The 23,398-nt window shown below is 48.6% G+C and overlaps 1 protein-coding gene across 5 annotated transcripts in view; it reads left to right on the top strand.

Annotated features, from left to right (window-relative positions):
* ARHGAP44 (Rho GTPase activating protein 44) overlaps positions 1-23,398 on the top strand; it is a 173,623-nt gene that overhangs the window by 135,500 nt on the left and 14,725 nt on the right. For 4 of the 5 annotated variants that reach the window (XM_045526935.1, XM_045526940.1, XM_045526937.1 and 1 more), the window contains 6 exons: positions 1,374-1,485; positions 1,918-1,999; positions 6,153-6,233; positions 9,303-9,416; positions 10,004-10,095; positions 12,282-12,462. In XM_045526935.1, the coding sequence (XP_045382891.1) occupies positions 1,374-1,485; positions 1,918-1,999; positions 6,153-6,233; positions 9,303-9,416; positions 10,004-10,095; positions 12,282-12,462 (662 nt within the window). The remainder of the gene's footprint in view (positions 1-1,373; positions 1,486-1,917; positions 2,000-6,152; positions 6,234-9,302; positions 9,417-10,003; positions 10,096-12,281; positions 12,463-23,398) is intronic. The other variant, XM_045526936.1, reaches the window with a different exon arrangement.

Raw genomic sequence — 23,398 nt, 5'->3', positions numbered from 1 at the left:
CATCATCTGCCGATCCTGAGGCTTTACCAACACTTACTATCTTCCTGTACTGTCACTTCTGCCTCACTACTGGGCACTAAGGCCACCGTCAGTGGTCTCCAGGGACCCCCAGATTGCCAAACCCGATGACTCAGTCCCAGCCTCCCGGGCCACATCGCTGCATGGTGTTACTAATGGAGCGTCTTTGAGACTAGCAGCTCCCTTGGCCCTCGCTGGTCCCCTTATTGCCTCTGACAACAGGGGCCTCAGGGTCTTCGTTCAGCACGACCCCCCAACTCTGCCTTCCAAGACCTGTGCCTCAGCCTCCATGGGGATCCTTCCAGTGGAAGGGCTCCTCTCTGTGTTCACTGCCATTCTTCAATATTTCCATGCAAATTTCCCTGTATCACCCCTAAACCTGGACTCCCTAGCTATCTGAACAATCCCCTTCTCCCCCTGGTTTTTATGTTTCTTTCAGTTACATAAGCAAAAATCTAAAGGCTTACCCTTGACAACTCTACTTCCCTCTCTGGGGCACTGGCCACCACCAAATCCTGTCAGCTCACCTTGCGTGGCGATGGCATAATTTTATGAAGACCTAGGCCACCCCCTATTGCATTCTGTGGCTTGCTGTCTCTGTCATGGCAGCCTTACTCACACACCAGTCCAAACACGTGTAGGTAGCTTCTATTTATCCAACCTACCCTATTTTGAGAAGGGAGTTAGTGGTCCTAGCAAGCCATAAACTCAGTACTCGAGACCAGACGCATTTTCTTCTAAAGGAACTTGTGAGTCTTAATGGCCATAAAAGATTAAAGGAACAAGATTCTGCCAGCTCGTTTCTCTGCCTGTGGATTGCATCATAGAAAGCAAGGAGCTAAGAGTGAAATGGAAACCGATAGGTCTTTAACCCATGTCTAACTTACCTGTGACGTGGAGGTTTCTTTCCAACTCTGACCTGCATCCGCCTTCTCTTCCACAAAGCCCTCTCCTACTCTTCTCTTTCTTTCCATAGCTCACTTTAGCTCTGCAAAGTACAGTGGTCCACTCAGAGGAGGTGCAGGGATTAGGAAGTAACTCTTAAGAATGGAACATGGAGGGACCGAGGTTCATTTATTCAACAAATGCTTACTGAACCAATGTATGTCCCCCCTATACTGCACCTGGCCCTGGGGACACAGCAGTGGGCAAAGCCCAGCACTTGGGCTCAAGCTGCTTATATACAAAGGAGGAAACATTTAGAAAACATGTAGCTACAATATTGGAAAATGGTGTTAGACAAATGCATCTAAGAGGTTTTGGAGGAAAGAAGCAGGTAGACCTGTGGTCTGTGGGTTTTGCTCTTGTGCCTCGGAGTTGCGGGGCTGCCTGCTGACCCTCTGTCCTGTTGGTAGGGACTCTTCCGAGTAGCCCCCTCTGCCTCCAAGCTGAAGAAGCTGAAAGCTGCCCTGGACTGCTGTGTGGTGGACGTGCAGGAGTACTCGGCAGACCCCCACGCGATCGCAGGTGGGCGTCCACGCCCTCTGGGTGAGGTGCTCATATGCGCCGTGGGGACCCATAGGGAAGGGGTGAGCATGGAAGGGGCAAGGCTGTATGGCCGCATGTCTGGGACACTTAGACCAGTGGCTTCCTGATGTGCTTCAGGTGTGTCCACTCAGGGCCCAGGTCCAGCCTGGATGCCATGGCCCCTTGAAGGATGGCCCCCCAGAGTGCCAAGAGAAGAGGAGGTGATGGTGGGACATAAGAGGGCCCATGCGGTTACCAGCCCAGATCCCCTGGCAGAGCCTCTCACCCACTCACGTGGGAACCACCCTGTGCTCTCAGCACAGCGGTCAGGGGGCCCATCCCCAGGGGAAGCCCACGTGGGCAGCACTGGCTGGTGGATCTCGTCTCTGCCATGTCATAACGGCTCATGGCCAATGTTGTATTCCTGCCCAGGAGCTTTGAAATCTTACCTCCGAGAGTTGCCAGAACCTCTTATGACCTTTGAACTCTATGACGAGTGGATCCAGGCCTCCAAGTGAGTACCCTTGTTTGGAATGTCTTGTGTGTTGGAGTTTATCTGGAAGCATGTACTGAAATTAGGAGAGCTTCATGATCTAGCGACTCCACTGCTTGATCTCCACCGTGAAGGAATACTTCTGCGCGTGCCCAAGGAGGCGTGTGCAAGGATGGCGACGGCGGCTTCGTTGGGAACCGCAGGAGCCTGGAAGTTACTAAAGGTGCATTGGAGAAGGGATATGGGGAGAGGCTAAATAAACCATGGTATGTCTAGACCATGTCGTACTCTGGAGCAATTAAAAAATAGGTAGAGCTATAATATACATGCTAACATGAAAACATATGGAGATTTATTTTTTTTTCCCTTACTTCTGTCATTATGCTACAGAAAACATATGGTGATTTATTGTTGAGTGAAATAAAGTGAGTCAACAAGGACACCTATGATATTCTATTGTTGGAAAAAGGAAAATAAACATCTAACAAACTCAAAACAATAACATTTTAGGAATGTCTCTATGTGTAACTGCATGAAAGAAGGTTCTGGAAGGGCTAACACAGGCCAATGGCAGTGATTCCTTCTGGAGAGAAGCGTAGGACAAGGGAACGGGCACAGGGGTCTTACCCTTATCTATAATAGCTAAAAATATTTTAACAACATCTAATTAACTATGAACAGAAAAGCACAGCATGTGGGCAGTGGTGGCTGTGCCCGGGGGACAGGCTGCAACTCAGCGTGAGGCCTGGGACTCTAGAGTTGTCGTGGACAAGGACGATGCAGAGAGCAGGCGGCCGGTGCCAAGCAGGTGGAGCCACAGCCCCGCACACACTGTGGCTCCTACATGTGGTTCTCCCCTTTGATCCCGGTTCCTTTCCTCAGTTTGTGCATGCGTTAGGATGGTGTCACACGTTCTCTTTGGCCCTAGGTAAGGGCCAGCCCACGTCAGTGCCGTTGTTTGGAGGAAGACGTTTTTACCGAGCAAATGAACATGTCTAGGACGCGGACAACACCAGGGCGGAGAGTTGGCACCAGAGCAAGGGTGGTGCCAATGAGGGTAGAGACAGTCCCGGCGGAAGAGATGAAGGAGGGAGAAAGAAGAATGTTCCGTGAGAGCAGGACTGAGCGAGAAGCTACCGTAGCTAGGGGCCTGTGAAAGGAAGTGATTTCTAGAGATCTCTCATCACGGGATGTAGTCGTCACAAGCAGCCAGCGTTGCCTGTCAGAAAGAACACTGGCGCATGTATCTGAGGCAGGTCCTTTGACTGCCTGAAGAACCAGGGCCCGGAAGAGACCACCTGTCCCAGAGGTAAAGCCAGGCTCAAATGTGTAGAGTCGGGGGAAGCTAGCACCGACAGAGTTGCATAACATTGTTTTTTTTTTCAAAGTAGCATAGAGATCTTGCATTGTGAAAGGCTGGCTGAATATATGGCACTCTCGTATCTCATTGTGAAAAGTGAGTGTTGGGTTCCATGATACTAATAATTGTAAGTAGTACCATATGGTAGGTGCTTAGAAGCTTGGCATTGTTCTAAGCTCATTATATGTCTTTAATTCATTTAATTCTTACAGCAACCCTATGAACTGGATTGTGCTGTTTCTCCCATTTTCCACATGAGGAGTATGAGGTACAGAACAGCTGTGTAACCACAGGCTGCTTTTTGGCAAACAAATGGCAGAATGAGAGTTTGAGTCCAGGGGGTCTGGTTCCAGGGCCCCTGCGCTCAGTGCACTTTATGCCTCTCTGGAATGAGAATGTGGTCCTAGGGAGGAAGTCAAGTGAGCACATAACCTTTGTTGGAAACCGTTGCTCTTATTTACTGAATGTGTAGTTGATCTGGACGCTATAAAGCCAGAGACGGGGAGGATAGCTCAGTGCTTCAGGACCCCCCAGAGACCCTCCAGGTCCCACCTCTTTTGCAAAGGCAGGTCTGCGTTAGGAAATAGGAGATGACTCAAAGAGCTCCGGCAAGGGGAGGCAAGGGCTTATTTCTGCTACTGGATGGTATGCGTGTGGTGTCTAAGGTCGTATCATCTAAAAAAAGTAATTTTGCCTAGAACAGTGGTTTCCAACCCTGTGTGTGCATCAGAATGTCCTGGGAAGCACTGCTTGAGCCCTTTTTTTCAGAGATTTGGACTGAACGGGTCTGGGTTCTGTGCTTCAGAGCTCCAAGGCTGTTGATAACGATTAACCTTTGATGAAGCCGAGTTTCACCAGAGGGCAGCACCACCCTTAACAGGGACTTGCATTTCAGACCAACTCAGCCGGACACAGACAGGTCTGCCCTGGGGTGGGGCACCTGGCAGTCAGAGATGGAGCCGGCAGCAGCAAGGGCTGAATTGAGGGATGGCCAGGACAGTGTGAGATGGCCTGAAACTCGAAAAGGACACGTCATTGCAAGCCACGTCAATTAAGTCCTTCCATGCTAAAGTCATGCAACACAGAGGCTCAGAACAGCCCAGAAGCTGAGAGGTCCCTGAAAGAAGATGCAAGAAGTGGGGTGCTCGTGCTAGGAGACCTTCCTCGGGGTGGAAGTTCTGACGCCCTCACGCTGGCTGTTCCCTCCGATGCGACTGTTCCCCAAGACCTCCACCCAGTCAGTGCCTTCCAATTGTTAATATTTGGGCCTCACCTTAAATGTAATCAACCTCCTCAGCGAGATCCTCCCTGACACGCTGATGAAAATCAGAGCGTGGTCTTGATCTATCCTGTCTCCTCTGTTAATTCTCTGCACGACACTGACCCTTCCTCCTGGCAGTCTTTGTGTAGCTGATCGGGTTGGGAGCTCCTCTGGCTGGTTGCACTTCCCAGCCCTTAGGACAGAGCCTGACACACAGCGGGACCTTGGAAAGGGTTGAGGAGCAGAAAAGGAAGTGTGGTTGGTGCCATAGGAGACACTTCAGGGAATGACAGAAGTGAGAGTGACAGAGCAGTGACAGCACCGGCAGTGTCAAAGGCTGACATTTCACGCTGACTGGGGGCCTTTAGCGAACCAGACACTCTGCCAAGCACTTTGTCCAGATCCTCTTTTAAACCGCTCACACCACCAGCTCGGAGGGAAGTCTTGATATTAGCCCCATGGTATAGATGAGGAAAAGTGAGGTTCATAGAGATTAAATATGATAATTGGCACAAGATCATAGTTAGGGTGCAGCTGGGTCTTTGCAGCCTCTGCACAAAACCCACCTTGGCCAGCCTTCGGTCAGATTACAACTACTTACAAACAGGGTCGGTTTCCTGTCTATTTCTAAGTGGAACATCGGTGGTGGTTCTAGTTTCCTAGTTAAATTTCCTTTTGGAGATGCCTGCCTCTTTCTCAAGATTCAACTGAGGGGAAAGGGAGTTTCTCTCAAGGAGGACCTCAGGGTGCTCAGCCACAGAGCCCGCGGGTGATGGTCCCTGTGCTGGCTGTGGGTCCAAGGTCACGGGGTCAGAGCTGGGGCCTCACCCCGATGGCGTTTACCATCCAGTTTTTCTAAAGGAAAGGTTTTTTGAGTGTACGGCCTTCCTAACCATGTAAGCCTTGGTGGAGATTTGTGTAAAAATGTAGTCCTATGAGCAATTTAAAAAAAAAATTCCAAAAGGGCTTGCAAATATAGATAACTTTAAAGCGAATCTTTTTGTAACGTGAAGAATCCTTTGGTTAGTGGAAATTGTCTGTTCCCTGAGTTATGTCCTGAAAGGTCAGATTTCCCTATGTCTATATTGAGTTCAGGTAATTTACTTATTCTGAAGGTGCGTATTGAGCCTCTACTTCGTGCCAGATGCCAAGGAGCTGCAACGCAGTGAGATCCGTCGGACCGGCCTGCAGGCTGCGCCCTGCAATGTGAGGGCAGGACGGAGCTCCCTGACTGTGCCCCGCGTCCTGACAGCCCCGGAGCCCACCATGCCAGAGCAGGCCTCTGCCCTCTGCCCTCACCTGCTGCCCGGCACGTGTTCACTTGGGAAATACGTGTGCAGAGGAAGTTTTGTTCCAATAGCATAGGACAGGACAGAAAGAGAGCACAGAGGGGGAAATAATAATAACCAGTTTTTGAAATAATCACGTGCTGATGTGGTCAGTTATGATGGTGGCTCCTTGCTGTTAAATATTACAATGACTGGTCAATATGATTGCCAGTGAGACTTCAGTGATTCATGCTCAACCAAGGGCTTTTCTTATTAATTTCCCAGCATCCAGGAGCAAGATAAGAAGCTTCAGGCTCTATGGAATGCTTGTGAGAAACTGCCTAAGGCCAATCACAACAACATCCGGTAAGTGGATAGTGGAGACGCATGGCTTGGGCTTATTCAACCTCCAGACACAGCTTCCCGGCTAAGAGTCATGGTAAGTAGCACGCGTGGCACTTTATGGTGTCCAGGGTGCTGTTAACACACATGGTCTCTTTTAAACCGCAAACTACCCTGTGAGATGAGGCAGGGGTAATTATTTGCATTTTGCAGATAAGGAAACAGGTTTAAAGAAGCTCTTTGACTTTGGAGCCACTGGCCATTGGCTAATTCGGTTAAGTTCTTTGATTTGCAAGGAACAGAAATCAAGGCGAGCGATCTTAAGATGTTGGGGATTTGTGGTAAAGTCAGGTGTCTGTGGACACCTGAGAGAAGCCGACCCTGCCCCTGCGGGAGCTGGAGGAGGCAGAGGTGTCCTTGAGGGAGTCCGCAGGAAGGAGAGGCGGGGGAGGATGTTCTCCCATGCTCTGCACTCGCCAGCCCCAGCTGTGTTCCACAGGTCTGCCTCTCACTTTTCCTGCTGCCACCCGAGGCTTTACTTCCCGCTGCGCTGCGGGTCTTCCCCACGCCCGGCTCCTGTGGCTTCACACTCTGCTCCTCCGTCACTCTGTCTCGCCGCCAGCGCCCCTCCTGGCCCTGCCACCCTGCCTCCCTGCTTCTTAGCATGTAGAGTTTCAGCGTCGGCACCTGCTGCTATCTGCCTGATTGTTTTCCTGTTAAAAATCTCAAAAGCGACGGAATGGCAGTTCCTCAGCAAATGAAACCTGCCATTCACACACGATCCAGTAATTCCATTTCTGGGTATGTGCCCAAAGAACTGGAAGCTCGGGCCTGACGTCTGCACACCTGCGTTTGTAGCAGCGTTATTCACTGTAGCCAAAAGGTGGAAACCCGGACGTCCGTGGATGGATAAGTGGGTGAGCAGAATGTGGTGCATTCCCACAGTGGGATATGAAATGCTGAGTCTTGCCACGGCGTGGATATGGGTGAACCTTGAGGGCACGATACTACGTGAAAGAAGCCAGACAGGTACCGTAGGGTTCCACTTACGCAAAGTGCCTGGAGTAGTCGGACTCGGAGACAATCGGACGGTCGTGGCCAGGGAAAGGGAATGGGGAGGCTGTTGTTTAATGGGGACAGAACTCAGTTGGGAAACATGAAAACGTTCTGGATATGGATGGTGGTGATGGTCTCATAACAGTGTAAATGTACTTAATGCCATGGAATTGTACACCTAAAAATGGTTAAAGTAGTAAACTTTGTGTATATTTTATCACAATTTTAAAAAAATCCCAGGAGTGAGAATCGGGTCAGTACAGTTCATGGTGTGTCGCTGGCACCAGCCCAAAGCCACTGGCCAGCCCGAGGATTGACTGCTTTCGGCATAGGTCCCACGTCCTGGTCACGTCCCGTGTGGCCTCCTGGAGGGTGAGGCATGGTCAGGAGAGGCTGTGGGTGGCGTTGTCACAGTGATAGCTTAGTGACTACACGGCAGGGCCCTGGGTCAGCTGCACTTTCTACAGGGCTGACAGAAGGGGAACACGACCCCCCGCCGCCCCTGGGGGAGTCACACTTCACTGTGAGCTGAGCAAATGGGGTTAGGACCACGGCCTTTTGTAACAGAGTCCAGGAGAAAACACGTGCCCCTGGGGTGGTCCTGGGACTTCTTGTCAGGGCCTGGCAGATTTTCAGTGTGTTTTGCCAGAGCTACTTTTTGTGTTTAATTCGTGCGTAGCTTCTTTATTGGCTCTTTTTTTTTTAAATAATTTTATTGAGCTGTGATTCACATACCATTGCACTTTTTTTAAGTAGACATTTTAGTGTTTTTTTAATGTATTCATAAAGTTGTGCAACTATCACTACTATCCAACGTTAGAGCATTTTCATCACCCCAAAAAGAAGCCCTGTTCCCATTAGCGATCACTCACCATTTCCCCCAACCCTACCCCTAGCAACCACTATTTCACTTTCTGGCTCTATACTTTTGCCTGTTCTAGACATTTCATATAAATGAAATGATGTAATATGTGTGGCAGTGCATGGTGGCTCACGCCTGTAATCCTAGCACTCTGGGAGGCCGAGGCGGGTGGATCATTTGAGCTCAGGAGTTTGAGACCAGCCTGATAAAGAGTGAGACCCCATCTCTCCTAAAAATAGAAAGAAATTATATGGATAACTAAAAATATATATATATAAAATTAGCCGGGCATGGTGGCGCATGTGTGTAGTCCCAGCTACTTGGGAGGCTGAGGCAGGAGGATCACTTGAGCCCAGGAGTTTGAGGTTGCTGTGAGCTAGGCTGACGCCACGGCACTCACTCTAGCCCGGGCAACAGAGCGAGACTCTGTCTCAAAAAAAAAAAAAAAAAAACAAAGAATGTAATATGTGGTCTTTTGTGTCTGACTTCTTTCATTTAGCATAATGTTTTCAAGGTTCATCTATGCTGCAGGCTGTGCCAATATTCCTTTTTATGGCTGGGTAGTGTGGCACTGTGTGGATATCCCACATTTTATCTACCTGTTCATCTCTCCATGGGTGTTTGGGTGGTTTCCATTTCTTGGCTGTGGTGAATAATGCTGCTGTGAACAGTTTGCGTTCAACTTTGTGTGTGGACATATTTCTCTTGGGTATATTTGTAGGAGTGGGATTGCTGGAACATACACTAAGTCTACGTTTGACTTTTTCTTCACTGGATCTTTCCAGAAAGCCCAGCTGAGGGTAATTTCAGGAGACATCACCCCTAGCATGTCACTGCCAGTGACACCTCGACACTTTATCACTTCTGCACACAGGGAGGGTAGCAGGTCATGGTCATGCCATACTGAGTGGAAAGGAAGGATGGGGACCGTGTAACCTGTGTTAGTTGAAGCAGTTATTGACCTCTAGCCAAGTAAGATCTGAGTCCATCTGTTTTTGGAAAGAGAATACAGAATTCCCATTTCCTGCCACGTGATGCATTTTCACTACAATGCAGGTCGAGTGAGCCTTCTGGTCCGTACGATGTGCGACAGGAGAGAAGTTTCTAGCCCGTCCTGGGCGCACATGGCTGGTGCCAAGCCCTGGTTAAACCTGGCCCTTCTGGTTTCTTTTCAGATACTTGATCAAATTTTTATCCAAGCTGTCAGAATACCAAGATGTAAACAAGATGACTCCGAGTAACATGGCAATTGTTTTAGGACCCAACCTCCTGTGGCCACAAGCAGAAGGGTGAGTTCGGGGCGGGAGGCTGTGTGGGTGACACAGGTGAGCCGAGCGGGATGGCTGGGCCCCGGGTACCTGCCAGCCTCGCCTGTTTTCCATGCCCTATTTCTGTCACAGCCTGCTTCTTTTTTAGGCTGGGAGGAGGGACAGAATTCTGTAGATCTTTTTATGGTTGCTGGTCTCAGAGCTACAGGTCTGCAGTGAGGGCCTTCTCGGAGCTAATCTAAGTCACCGTCAGGAGAGGGGAAAGAGGGGAAGGGACTTGATGGCACAGGCAAGGCAAGCCCTTTCAGGCCCCCTGGACACTCTGTCATCTCAGCGTCAGGATTCAGAGGGATAGAGGACCGTCGGCAGGACAGAGGATGACCTGGCAGTGATGAGAATGAAGGTATCTTGAAAGTGCCTTCATGGACGTTGCTCATGTGCCCCGGGGTTGTCCCTGTTCCGTAGATGGGGAAAGAGAAGTTCAGAAAGATGAAACCTCGGTCTGCAGAGTTCCTGTCTGGGGCCCTTCCCAGGCCCTGTGGCCGGAGGACCAAGCCTCTCCTGCTGCCTTGGCACTAACCCCACCCGTCCTCATTCTGTGCTTGCAGGAACATCACGGAGATGATGACCACGGTCTCCCTGCAGATCGTCGGGATCATCGAACCCATCATCCAGCACGCGGACTGGTTCTTCCCCGGGGGTACGTGGTGGCACCCGGGGGTGGGGGCAAGAGGCAGGGAGCAGGAAGATCACTGTGAGTTCTCAGCTTTTGAAGCCAAGTGCCATTGCCCACAGGCCTCTGTTTGTTTGTTTGAGACTGTGTCTTGCTCTGTTGCCCGGGCTAGAGTGCAGTGGCTTCATCCTAGCTCACAGCAACCTCAAACTCCTGGGCTCAAGCGATCCTCCTGCCTCAGCCTCTCGAGTAGCTGGGACTACGGGCATGCACCCAGCAAATTCTTTGACTTTTTGTAGAGACAGGGCCTTGCTCTATTGCTCAGGCTGGTCTCAAACTCCTGGCCTCAAGTGATCCTTCTGCCTCAGCCTCCCAAAGTTCGAGGATTACAGGCCTCAGCCACCTCGACTGGCCTGTTCGTTTTGTTTTTAATCCTCCTACACACACATACACACACACACACATGTGTACCCAGATATCAGAGTAGAGTTGTGGTAGTTTGCTACTCTCTAATCCATGTTTCAAGGGAAGGTCTGACCTGAAGGTATCCACTCTCTGTGCTAACCACGTCTGTGGACTCCTGGCCTCAAGTGATCCTTCTGCCTCAGCCTCCCAAAGTTCGAGGATTACAGGCCTCAGCCACCTCGACTGGCCTGTTCGTTTTGTTTTTAATCCTCCTACACACACATACACACACACACATGTGTACCCAGATATCAGAGTAGAGTTGTGGTAGTTTGCTACTCTCTAATCCATGTTTCAAGGGAAGGTCTGACCTGAAGGTGTCCACTCTCTGTGCTAACCACGTCTGTGGACTCTTCTGGTCTAACATCCACACCGTGAGTTCTTCAAATCTACGAATCACAGAATGCTGGTACGGGAAGGACAGAGAGGTCCTCTGTCTGCTCCAAACCCTTCACTTCATAGATGCATCAGGTGCCGGAGGCCTATGACGGATGGGGACTTTTATTCAGGGCTTACGATCACCTGGATGCCCTACGCTCTCCTTTTGCCACCCTAAGCCGTGCCCCTGGAGTTGCCCCTCAGCGTGTCATGGTGAGGCTCAAAGGCAATGAGGTTCTTTTTCATACCTGCTTCAAAGTTGGGCTCTCAAGGCAACTTCCCTACGCAGGGGATTCAGAGATGTTCTGAGCCCTGGAAGCCCCATTCCATAAGCAGAAGACTTTCAAGGGTGACAGCTCTGAAGAGACAGCAGTAGCTACACTAAATTAGGTATTTGCTTTAAAAAAAAAAAAATTGGTGCCATACCTTACGTTTCGCGGATGCTAAGGGAATGCTGTTGGCTGTGTGACAGCAGCCCTTGATGCACACGAGGGTCAAATGTTGCTCGTTCCGTGCTCCGTCCGTTAGAGGCAATCAGTTAATGCTGATCTGCCGTCGAAGAAGTTTGGTTATCTTTCTTTTGCTTCATGTGTTTTGACTGTGAGAGCGCTGAACTGCTGCTGATTCCGTAAGAGTTGGTGGATGTAAGAAATTAAGATAAAGAAGTAAAGTAGACAGGAGTTGAAGGCAGTGATTTCTCAGGTCCTAACTCATTACCGTTGCAGACAGGCAGAGCTGTGTGAGCTAATTCACTCCCGCTCACCAGGAAAGGATGGGACGAGTACGTCTGTGCATCTCTTTGATAGCCAACAAACCACCTTAACGAAATCTTGTACTATTGCTAACCTTTTTAATTTATTTTCTTTGGTTTTCCAGAAAGACATTGTCATCATCCACAAATATTAATATTGCCTCTTATTTTATTTTCTTGACTAATTTCATCGGCCAGCATTTCTCAAATAGTACTGAATAACAGTGACGATAGTGGGCATTGCCATTTTTTCTGATTTGATTAGGACTGCTCTGAGATTTCACCCCTAAGCATGAGGTTTGAGAAAGATGGTTCTGTTTCAGAAGGTATCCATCTGTTATTGTTTTACTAAGTTTGTTTTTTTTTTAATCACAAATGGACGTCATTTTATTAAATGCCTGTCTAGGTGATCACATGTGTTCTCCTCTTTGGTCTACTAATATGATAAACTATATTAATAAGATGAATTAGTATCAATAGATTACCTAATGTGGTACCATGGGATGACATTTTTCCAGGGGCAAAGCATGAAGGAAGTGTTTCTGCTCATCCGTCTCCTGCCCAGGAAGGGGGTGACAGACCAAGAGTTCACGTAATACCGGTTCTTTCTTCCCTGCAGAGATAGAGTTCAACATTACAGGCAATTATGGGAGTCCAGTGCACGTGAACCATAATGCCAACTACAGCTCAATGCCTTCCCCAGACATGGACCCCGCTGACCGGCGCCAGCCCGAGCAGGCCCGCCGGCCCCTCAGCGTCGCCACGGATAATATGATGCTGGAGTTTTACAAAAAGGATGGGTATGAACTGGTATCCCTTTCTCAGCACTGGGGATTGGGGGTGGTGGGAGGTGGAGGAGAGACCTAAGGAAAACAGAAATATCGGAAGACTGCACTTAGTCTATACAGTTTAGGTGACTTGTAGCAATTAAGCTGTCACCTCATCCTTGATGCTTTCATGGGCACTCTGGGGTGAATTTATTTGGCTGGCTTCCCTTTGGGCCAGAGGTAAGTGCAGCCTTCTTTGCTGACACAATTGTGATCAGTATCAATTAGTTCTCATCAAAAGAAATAAAAGTCAGTCAACAAGGAGAATTAACAAGTAATATATAAGCACTTTATTTAGACTCAAAATGTATACATGTATAAAAATTCTTGAATTTTTAGTGGCTTTACTTGGATTATAGATCTCCAGAAGCATCCTTGCACAAACACCTTTGATTGCAGATTTTAACATCCCCCAGGTTCAGTCTCTTTAAGCTAGAGAGAAAACCTAAAACTTGAAGCAGTCCAACCATAAAATCCTTGTAGGTTTTCAAGATGTTTTCCTATCTTTTATTATGAACAACATCCATACTTACTTTGATGTAGTTAAGCGACTCATAAGTGCATTCAACTTAGTTTGCATAGAAACAACTGTTTCCATGCTCATATTAAATCAGTTTTCATAATATTTAACTACATCATATGGTTCCATAAGAAGTAAAATGGGCTTAAACAGGTTTCATACCAAGTACAGCTGACTTCGTGGTGGGCACCCACTCAGCTGTGGCAGCCAGAGGCCGTGGACTTGTGGCATGTCCAGGGGGCTGCATGCACCAGTGACTGTGCCTTACCAAAAGGCGTGGGTTGCATCCGTTGGCCAGCCGAGCCAGTTAAGTAAACTTTGGTTACGAATTAAAAATCACTGCTGTAAAATGGCACTTAGCAACTGCTCCTTCAGAATAGCTGGGAATATAAAGTACTGAGTGGAGTATCCGAAATGCAGACAACAGGAAGTAAGGCAGCCACGACCTTCCCCTGTCCCACAGACCACCGGGCAGCTAGAAAGCTCTGCCTGAAAGGGGAATGGCCTAAAGGGCTCGGGAGGGAAGGTTGAAAATCCGAGCACTGTTGAGGCGTGCGAGTCTACTCTTCACCCTTCTTCGTTCTGAATGGAGTTGGCATTGGAGACCCAGGGTTGGCAGGGGAGACTTAGGCCTATTTATTGGGATGGTGGTGGAGTCTTCAGAATGCCAGTGTCCCTTCTTCCATTACTGTACCCATCGGAGACGATTCACATGTGAGGCAGATGGAGGCTGGTTGTGTGCACTGTGCGAGTGTTTGTTGTTTTCTATCTAGTGGGGAAAGAAAAAAATGGAAATTCTTAGAAATTCAAGTGAGTAAAAGGAACTTAGAATCAGAGAGACAGAGACAGCTAGAGAGTGTGTTGGAATTTGTCTTTAAATCCCATTCTGGGTTACTCGGTTCCTTTGTGAAATCTCTGTAAGCTGAGGGGGTGTCTGAGGGTAAGTTCTGGCCCTGGCTAGGTTATGCAGGACGCCTGACGTTTGGTCCCAGGTGTTTCTGCATCCAAAGTGCGCTCCTCCCTCCCCCCTGCCACACCTGGTCTCATTCCCAGTGTTCCCGGTAAAGCAGCCCAGATGGCCTCTCAGAGGGAGTTATCCCTGCAGAAGCACTGAGTACTCACAGTCTGCTGGCCACTGTGCGGGCAGATGCAGAAGCTTGAACGATGATATTTTAAACAGATGCCTCATCTCTGATAAAGTTCCCTTGCTTAATAATTTTGTAAATGATATGCCCATTCTGCGTGCTATTCTGATGTAAAGTTGAAACTGCCACCGTCTACGTTAAGAGTGTAGGAGACGCACTGCATAAGTTATTGTTGCACACAAAATACATGGTATGTATTTTTAAAGTTGTATTAAATATTAAATTCAATGGAAGTCTTACCAGTTTGGGGTAACCCCGAGTTGTGTGGGGTATGTGGCATCTGTATATATGTTTTAAGGTACAGTGAGTTTGTAGAAGATCAGTTCTTAACGGGCTTTAAGAGAGAGAGAAACCTAAAGTTGTGTTTGTGGGGAGAGGAAAGGAATTTACATCCGTTGAGTCCCTTCGTTATCTTAGCAATATTAGGGCAATTCCTTACATTTGTTCCCATTTCTGACCTTTTAAAATCTATGAGATGCATTTTAAAGTCTTCAAACTGCCCACTGAAACACTAACAAATGAAAGCTCATTGAAGTTTCTTGGCTAGGTTAAAAAGAAAATATGAATTATATATCAGTAAAGCTGTTACTTAAAAAAAAAGAAAAAGAAGAAAGTTTGGGGCAGAAAAACTGCATACAATTTGAAAAAAAATGATAAGTTCCCCATCTGTGTCAGTGACATTTCCCTGGGCTGATGGCTGTTACGTCCTAGACATCACTCAAAGTAGTTTACTCCCCTCACGACTCCGGGCTTTGGTCTTGATGCCTTTCCAGTTCATGATGACATGGGAGGCTGGGTTTATTTAGTCAGTCCTGGGTCAGATTCAGGACCTTTAATGTTGTCTAAACATTATCCATCTTTGTGGTAGGCAGAATAATGCCCCCACCAAAAACAAAAAGATACCAGGTCCTAAACCCTGGAACCTGTACTTAATACTTTGTTTGGAAAAAAGAACTTTGAATATGTGATTAAAACAAGGATCTTGAAATAAAGAGATTATTCTGGATCATTGGGGTGAGCCCTACATGACATCGTATGCATCCTTACAAGAAGGAGGCAGAGAGAGATTTTACTACACACAGAGGAGGAGACGTGAAGATGTGGCCACGAGCCAAAGGACGTCCACAGCCACCAGAAGCTAGCAGAGGCGAGGATGGGCTCCACCCTGGAGCTTCTGGAGGGGCACAGCCCTGCCGACTCCTTAATCTCAGCCCAGTGATAGTGATTCCAGACTCCTGGCCTCCAGAACTGTGAAGGAATGAACTTCTGTTGTTTATGAACACTGTGGTACTGGTTACAGCCGCAGGAAGCCAGTACAGCCATCCACTGCAGCTCCACTCCGAGAGCTTGGCGGTGCCGATGGCAGCACATGCTCAGGTTGTCCTTCCGTTGCGTGCTGGGATCTGACTGCCCTCCCTTCCGCTGCACGTGACCTGAGTGATTTGCTTGACTGGTAGATGGGAAGTGGCAGAAGTGATGTTCCTGGACTTCTGAGGCAGGTCAGAAGAAGCCTTGTAGAGTCTTCTTGGGTCTCTGGGAACACTGGCTTTGGAACTCAGCCACCATGCTGCGTGGAGGTCCACACAGCCCCTTGGGAGAAATTGAGCCCCACCCCCACCCCAGCCCCCACAGAGCACCGAGCTGACAGCCCGCACAACCTCCCAGCTCTGCGAGTGAGTGGTCTTGGAGGCATCGGCCCAGGTCAGACCACCTCAGCCAGTGCTGTGTGGTGCGGACAAGCCGTCTTGTCAAGCCTGCCAACACTGTGGAGATCTGTGATAGGTTTGGGGGTAGTTTGTTACACAAAAGATAAAACAAGCTTTAAAAAAATGCTGATGTTCTGCACCCCCACCTCCCAGATCCTCCCATCTTATTTGATTATCCTGGCCCGGGATTAGGATGTCTTAACAGCACTCCAAGTGACCCTAATGTGCATATAGGGTTGACAACCACTGAATAACGTTGTTGTTCTGAATAAAGAATTTAGCAATGGTACAATTTTTTTTAACTTATTAAAACTTTCCTACTGGTCTGGTGTGGTGGCTCCGGCCTGTAATCCTAGCACTCTGGGAGGCTGAGGCAGGAGGATCACTTGAGGCCAAGAGTTCAAGACCAGCCTGAGTATGAATGAGACCCCATCTCTACAAAAATTAGATAAATTAGCTGGGTGTGGTGATGTGTGCCTGTAGTCCCAGCTACTCAGGAGGCTGAGGCAGGAGGATTGCTTGAGCACAGGAGTTTGAGGTTGCTGTGAGCTATGATGATACCACTGCACTCTAGCTTGGGCGACAGAGCTAGACCGTGTCTCAAAAACAAACAGACAAATAAACAAAACTTTCGTACATTAGCCAGCATGATATGCAGATTGTCCTCACTCTGCCAACACTCAGAGCAACAAAGTATTAAATAAATTACACTATTGCTTTCTGTACTTAGCTCCCACTTAGAAATTTTAGGGTGCAGGTTATGTTTTTTAGTGTCTTTTTTATTTGTATTGTTTTATTGTTTGATAGAATAGTGAAATTTTTATCTTAGGTTGTTAGTCCTAAATAACAAATGAAAGCAATCCCACACATCCCTTCTAGTTTTCTGACAGTGGCAGAATTCCTGGTCAAATTAAATGTTTTTTTTCCTACTGCTTTCAAAAGAGTTGGCCGAAATGGCTACACTTTCTTGCTTGTTGGTCAGGAGGCACCCAGTGGGCAGCAGTGGGCTGTGGACTCTAAGCATTTGCCAGATGCCCCCCTTGGCTACATCCCCGACAGAGCCTGGCTGAGCTTGGCCAGGGCTGTTGAGGGACAGTGGAGAAGCTCAGAGGCAGGAATGGAAATGGCACTGGTGATGCAGCCGAGCCTAGCATCCTGTCTCTGCCCTCCCAAGGGCTGTCACCTTCCCTTGCCTACTCCTCTCTGCCTCTCCTCCTTGCAAGTTGCCAGCCTGAGACTTCAGACACACTTTCAGGACCACGCCGCCTGGTCCCCACCTCTATCCCGAGTTTCCTCAGCACCCTCTTTCCCCGCTGCCTGCTGGCTTCCTTCTGGCTCTGGCCCCTGCTCTCTGCACTTGTCCTGCCGGCTCGTCCATCTGTCCTGTTGCCCCGGCTTAGTTTTAGGCTTCCACAGCCCGACACCCACTGATGGCGAGGCCCTGGCAGCATCTGTGAAGCTGCCCCGCAGACCCAACCAAAACCTGCCTGGATCCCCGGGGGCTGGCAGTCTGTCTGCAGAGATGCAGTCACCTTGGCTCTTTGTTCTCAGAAGACTAACATACACCTCCTCTTTCCAAGCTTGAAACCAGACACACCTGAAGCCACTTCACTGGCTCCACAGTGCTCTACTCCTCGGAGGTTCCTGCCAGAGCCAGTTGACAGCAACCCAGAAAGCCTCCCGAGGATGTTTACACCAGGGCTAGCGGCCTCCCTTGGAGCTCAGCGTAGCCTGTGACCCACTGCCAGCCTGTGCTTGAGCTGTAGTGCAGTGGGTCTTGTTCCACCCATCTGGTCTTTTATCTAGATGTTCAGTAATTCAGAACAGGCACACTTCACTGAGAGTGTTCCAGAGCAGTCTGAACTGTGCGCTCTGTGGAATACTAGCCTCCACTGATATATTATGAGTAGGGGGGTGTGGTGGAATCCGATGTCTAGTGAGTTCCTGAAACATATGATTCAACACGTTTAAGCCAGTCTCTTCAGTGTACGACTTCCTAGAGTCTTTAGCATGCTGTTCCATGCCATGGATCTCTGCAAGGGGCTGTGGCATGCATCATTTCCCGAATTTGTTAGATCACAAAGCCTGAGATAATCAGAACTAGTGTCCCAAGGGACTTGTTTTATAATTGCAGATTCGGATGTTTTCTGTAGATCCTACAGTGGAGGGATGAACAGCACATGGAAAAAAGTAACCCTGAAAGGGATTACATCATGGCCCAGTGCCTGAACCTGTGATACGGCAAGGTTATCTAGAAAGTCATCTGCAGACAATGGAAAATCAGACTTATTTTGATTTAGGGTTGTCCAAATGGAACTTTGAGAGGCCTCTCCTCAGCTTCCTACAGAGGACTTCTGTATTTGTGGATGCTGGGAGCAAGTCTGAAATGTTGCCAGAGTCCTTTGCCCTTTGTTTGTCCTGGGGAGGTTAAGATACTTCGTTGCTACTTACTGAGAAGTTATTCCCAGAAGAGCTAGAAAATGCCTATTCAGGCTTCACAGGGTGAGTGTAGTCAAGGCTAAGTCTTAGGAATCTTAGGTTCCCTCGTCACTCACCTTGGCTATCCAGGACAACATCTGTGACCCCAGCGGACCCCTGCCACCGCAGCAGGGCCTCCAAGTCCATCTTGCTGTCCCTGCACTTCCAAGTCTTCAGTGGGTATTTGGGAAGCTGCCCGGTTTTCTTGTCTCCGCTTTCTTGGCTGGCCTTTGCCAAATGTAGCTGATCTCTAGAGCAAAAACCAAAACCATCCAAATCTCTGCAGACTTGAACACTTAACAGCCTTGTGTTGGCTGACACCTCCTCTGGCTAGGATTCTTCCTGACCGGGATTCAAAAATAGCACTGTGGCACTGTGGATGTCTATCCTTCAGAGGAAGAAACAAAAAACTGCTAACTTGGTGGCAATTTATTACCTAGAATGGTCCACAGCAAACTCCTGCTCAGTGATAAGTGTATCCTACCTGTAGAGACCTGTTCTTGGAGCTGGGATCTTCCAAATTTCAGATTTTAACTTTCTCTTTTTTTCTTTTTCTTCTTCCCCCACCCCCGCCTCCCCTCCTCTCTGGGTCAGGCCTTTGTCGCTCTCCGTTTCTGTGAGGTCTCCGTCCAGGACAGATTGTCTCAAGGGCCAGGCACTGGCTGGGGTTAGAGTTGAGGGTGTGGATTGGAAGATCCCGACCCACAACTTTTATTTTTTTTTTTGAGACGGGGTTCCGCTGGGTTTCCCAGGCTTGCTTGAATTCCTGGACTCAAATGATCCTCCCACCTCAGAGTCTGGAGTAGTATGACCCACAGCTTTTAGTGGGCAGGTACATCACAGAATGTTGCGTGCTGTGCTTGCAATGGCTGTAAGTGAATTTGTCAGCTCCTCCCCACTGGCCTCAGTTCCTCAACGAAGACAGGCTTCTCCTAACCCCACCATCATGGGGAGATTACAAAGGAGTTTCCTCGCATGGTTTCCTTGCTTGCCCCGTGACGGTGCCAGCTACCCCGACTTGGAGAAGGGGGCTTAGCAGTGAGCAGGCGTCCACGTCTGCTGCCCGGTCCGTGGCTGCTCTAGCTGACTGCCGAGCACCTGCTTACCGGTACGACACTTCACTGCGTCCCTCGTGAGGCCCCAACTGTTCCGCTGGTCCTGGACCTTGTCCTTACCGCGTGTGGCCTGCCAGGCAACTGACTTTAAAAGAGGGATGCCATTTCATCTCCAACATGAAGGAGGCATTTCTAGGTCTTCTCATTCTACTCCTTCTTCTTGCTCACACTGTGAGAACAATAACCCTATAAATAGCCCTACATGCAAAGTCTGAGCTTTAGAACCAAATCCTGGTTACTTCACCTCTGAAGGCCTCAGTTTCTTCATATGCAAAATGGGGAAATCATAGTATACACAAACCTCAAAATAATGAAATATTACTATGAAGTTTTTAGAACAGTGCTCGGCACATGGTAAATATTAGCTGTTTTTTAGTGTATGAACCAGATTTTTGAGTGACATCCTCATGTTTTTAAGACAGCAACATGGCTGGGCCTACTTTTCCACTGTTGAGGTATCTGGAAAAAGCTCTTTTTTTTTCTTTTTCTTTTTCTTTTTTTTTTTTTTTTTGCCACCTCAGGTGCTTGAATGTGTTTATCTGTCTTCAACTTACCATGAGCAATTGAGCTAATTCTGCAGCACAAAAATCTACTAAAACCAAAAGGGACTGGCCAAGGACAGCGGAAGGTTGCAGGAGGCTCCCAGGGCATGGGATACCCACGGGATACCCTCTGTAGGCAGGATACGTGGCCATTCCTGGCTGCGTCTGCTGCACCCAACACAGTTCATTTTCCAAAGAAACTTTCAGCCAAGGCGACCCTGATTCCTGCCTCCTTTGCTGCCCTGATGACCTAAGCCGGGCAGTTAAGACTTAGAAAGGTTTGTGAGGACCCACGCCCTTTATTTTTCTGTTCCATAGCCTGGAGTCATCAGAGTGGGCTTTCAGCATCCCCTCTGAGACCCATGTCGGCCCATCCAACTCATCAGAGCCCTGCAAGACCAAGGCACCTTAGGGAAAAGGGACCGATAATTACCTCTATTCCTTGTTCTCTGTTCCCTCCTCTACTTCTACCAGAGAACCCACCCCAGAATCTTTTGATGTTTAGGGCTGGTGTTAGGAAGGGAAGAAATCTGATGGCAGACCCTCTAAACCCAGGCGACATAACCCAAATTGGGTCTTCCTAGCGTCTCCAGCTCGTGCTATGACTGATTCACGGACAGAGTATCCTTTCCCTCCTTTCATCAACGTATTTTACACTTGAGTTCACTCTTTCTTTCTCCAAGTGGATTTTAAAAAATAAAAAGTACTTGGCACATGTAAGAACAGAGCACTATTGTTGACACCACAATTTACTGATTTCTTAGTAAGGGCTGGGGACTTTGTGCACGTATTCTACTGATTCCTTACAACAACCCTAAGGGAAACAGATGTTATTACTTTTATTTAACAGAGAGTAATCAGAGCATACAGTTAGTAATTGGAAAATCGAGGATTCAAACCCAAATTCTCTGCCTCCAAAGCCAATTGTGCTGTGCCCAGCAGGAAAGGGGGTCACATCACCACACTACACACAAACCACACCAACCGGGCACTGGCCTTGATATTTTCTCCATCAAGATGTCGTCTGATTCTCTGAGCCTCCACGCTGTCAGCCCCGTAAAACACGATTTGCTTAGCTAGCCAGACCTCTTACTGGACACACCTTGTGTTTCCTTCTGTCGCACCCCACTACAGCCCACGGGGTGACCACTCAGCTTCCGCAGCCAGGTCGTGGTGAAGGGCATGCTAAATATATCTTAGACTCAATAATTGGTAAATTACCCTCATGGAAATGTTGGAAGCGGGAAGGGAGGTATTAGCCTCATTCTGCAGATGAGGAGAGAGCTCTACCAAGTCAGTGAACTGCGACTAGAAGCCTGGGTCATTCCAGAACCTATTCTATGATACAGTCTTGTGAAAAATACTCAAGTGTGCATTATGATAAGTGCCACACCAATATAAGGTGCTGGCAGGCAGGGAGGCATGGAGCTGGGCAGACGGGACTTCAGTGGGGCTACTTTGCCAAAGTGAACACGTGTCAGCCGGCCCACCCCCTGTGAATCCCAGTGATGAGCAGGGACAACTCGGGATTCCCTGTCACTTGTCTCCTTACCCTGAGAGAGTAGTGGGAGACTCCCAGATTCTACACGCTGCCTACCTCCTGCCACCAGCAGGCGTAGAAAAGCCAAAAGACCCCTCTCCCTGGGGGTCGACTCCTGGGAGTCCTGGTGCCTCCTGCTTACTGATTTCCAAACTCTTTGCTGCTTAGAAATCTTTCCTGGCCTCTGGCTTCCCGCCTTCACCTTGATCCCGCTATAAAGGGATCGGGAAACCAAGTTGCTCTCAGTTTTTACCAGAAATGCTGGGCCACAGGCAATCTCTGCCATCCAGACTGGCCTTAAGTATCCATGCAGTGATGTCTGCTAGAGTCAATTGTTTCTAATTAATTCCACTTCCGTTTTGTTCCTTTCTTAAGAAACACAAGCAGTTCTTTGATTCTGGCTACTGTTGCTTCTTTATGTGATAAAACAATGAACAGAAATGTGTGAACTGCTGATACGACTTTCTGGTTGGATCCCCCTATCTGTCGGTGATGTCCCCTTCTTGGCAGCGTACTGAGCAATTGTGTAATTTCTGTCTTTGGGTTGAGTTTTATCTGGACATTCAAATGTTGGAATATACCAGTTTGCTTTGGAAGGTAAATGTACTTTAGGCCTCCAAGAGCATTGCTGCTGCCTTTGTGATTGAGTCACTCTGTAAAGATTCGTATTACTGTTCGAAATGCCAGGGAACATCCAGTGCGTGTTCCCTGTGAACATGCGATGCCACCTCTCGTAAGAAAGTCATTTCAGCTGGGAAAGTGGTGATTACCTACAGCACTGCCATCTCTTTAAAAAGGCAGAAGTAGTACATTCAGCTGGTATTTCTCGGTTGCTGACATTTTGCCGGCGATATTTAGCAGGTCTCTCTCAGTACCTACCCCATGCCCAAGCTGGCACCTTCCCTTAAAGCAGGTGAAGATCCCCAGAGAGCCTGGTTGGTGTCTGAGGTGCTGATACTGGAAGACGCCATTGGAAATAGCGTCCCCCGGCAGCTCTGGCCTATGCTTCCCCCAGGGTGGGCTAGGTCTTTGCAAGTAGAAGAGAATGGGGCAAGGAAGAGCAGATCGGGGGGACTTGCATCTTTTAGGGCTCCTTTCACTGGTCACCACAGGAAACATCGTGCATGCCTGCCATCCTCACCGACCCCTGCAACTCAGTGGTGTCAGTTCCCTTCCCCAGGTGGAATGTTGACCTTTTTATGCTTTCCATACTGATAAATTCTGAAGCCTCGAGAGCAGTTTGATAGTCTCCTGCAGCCCACGTTAAATACGAGGGGATACAACGGGACTCTGTCCCAGTCTCGAGTGGCCCCCAAGAGCATCTCTGGACATCCTATAAAAGGCACTTATTTATTGATGAAGGGTTCTCAGACCCAGATGACTTGAAAGCTAGTGGGTCCAGGGAAGACACATCCTTGCCCCCTCCCCATCCCAGGTGACTCCTTGAAGCCATCCAGGGACCATGAGAAATGCCAACAGTGACACTAGACGTGGACCAGTCCCTGGTGATCGTAGGGGGGAGGGGAGTCAGGAGACTGTCCTATCCCATGTGTGCTTGGTTTCAGCATCACTCTTCCCCTCCTCACTCCTCACTCCTCACTGCAGGCTCTATCCCATGCCATGTTTCCTTAAAGGACCCAAATCCCACCTGCTACAACCGAATCTCCATACTTGAACCTTTTTTTTTTTTAATCTTGCTGCACTTCTACAAGGTAAATGTGTCCTTTACAAGTGGGCAGGGTTTCATGGTGTAGCTTTCTGCTTCTGACCAGTGTGGGTGACCATCAGGTAGGGAAAAAGTGAGAGTGAGCGTGTGACAGCCTCATACCCCCACCCCGCTGTGCACGTAAGTGATCGAGACAA

The sequence above is a fragment of the Lemur catta genome, chromosome 15 (genome assembly GCF_020740605.2).
Source record: "Lemur catta isolate mLemCat1 chromosome 15, mLemCat1.pri, whole genome shotgun sequence".
NCBI lineage: Eukaryota > Metazoa > Chordata > Mammalia > Primates > Lemuridae > Lemur > Lemur catta.
This window is presented reverse-complemented; position numbering and strand designations above follow the sequence as displayed.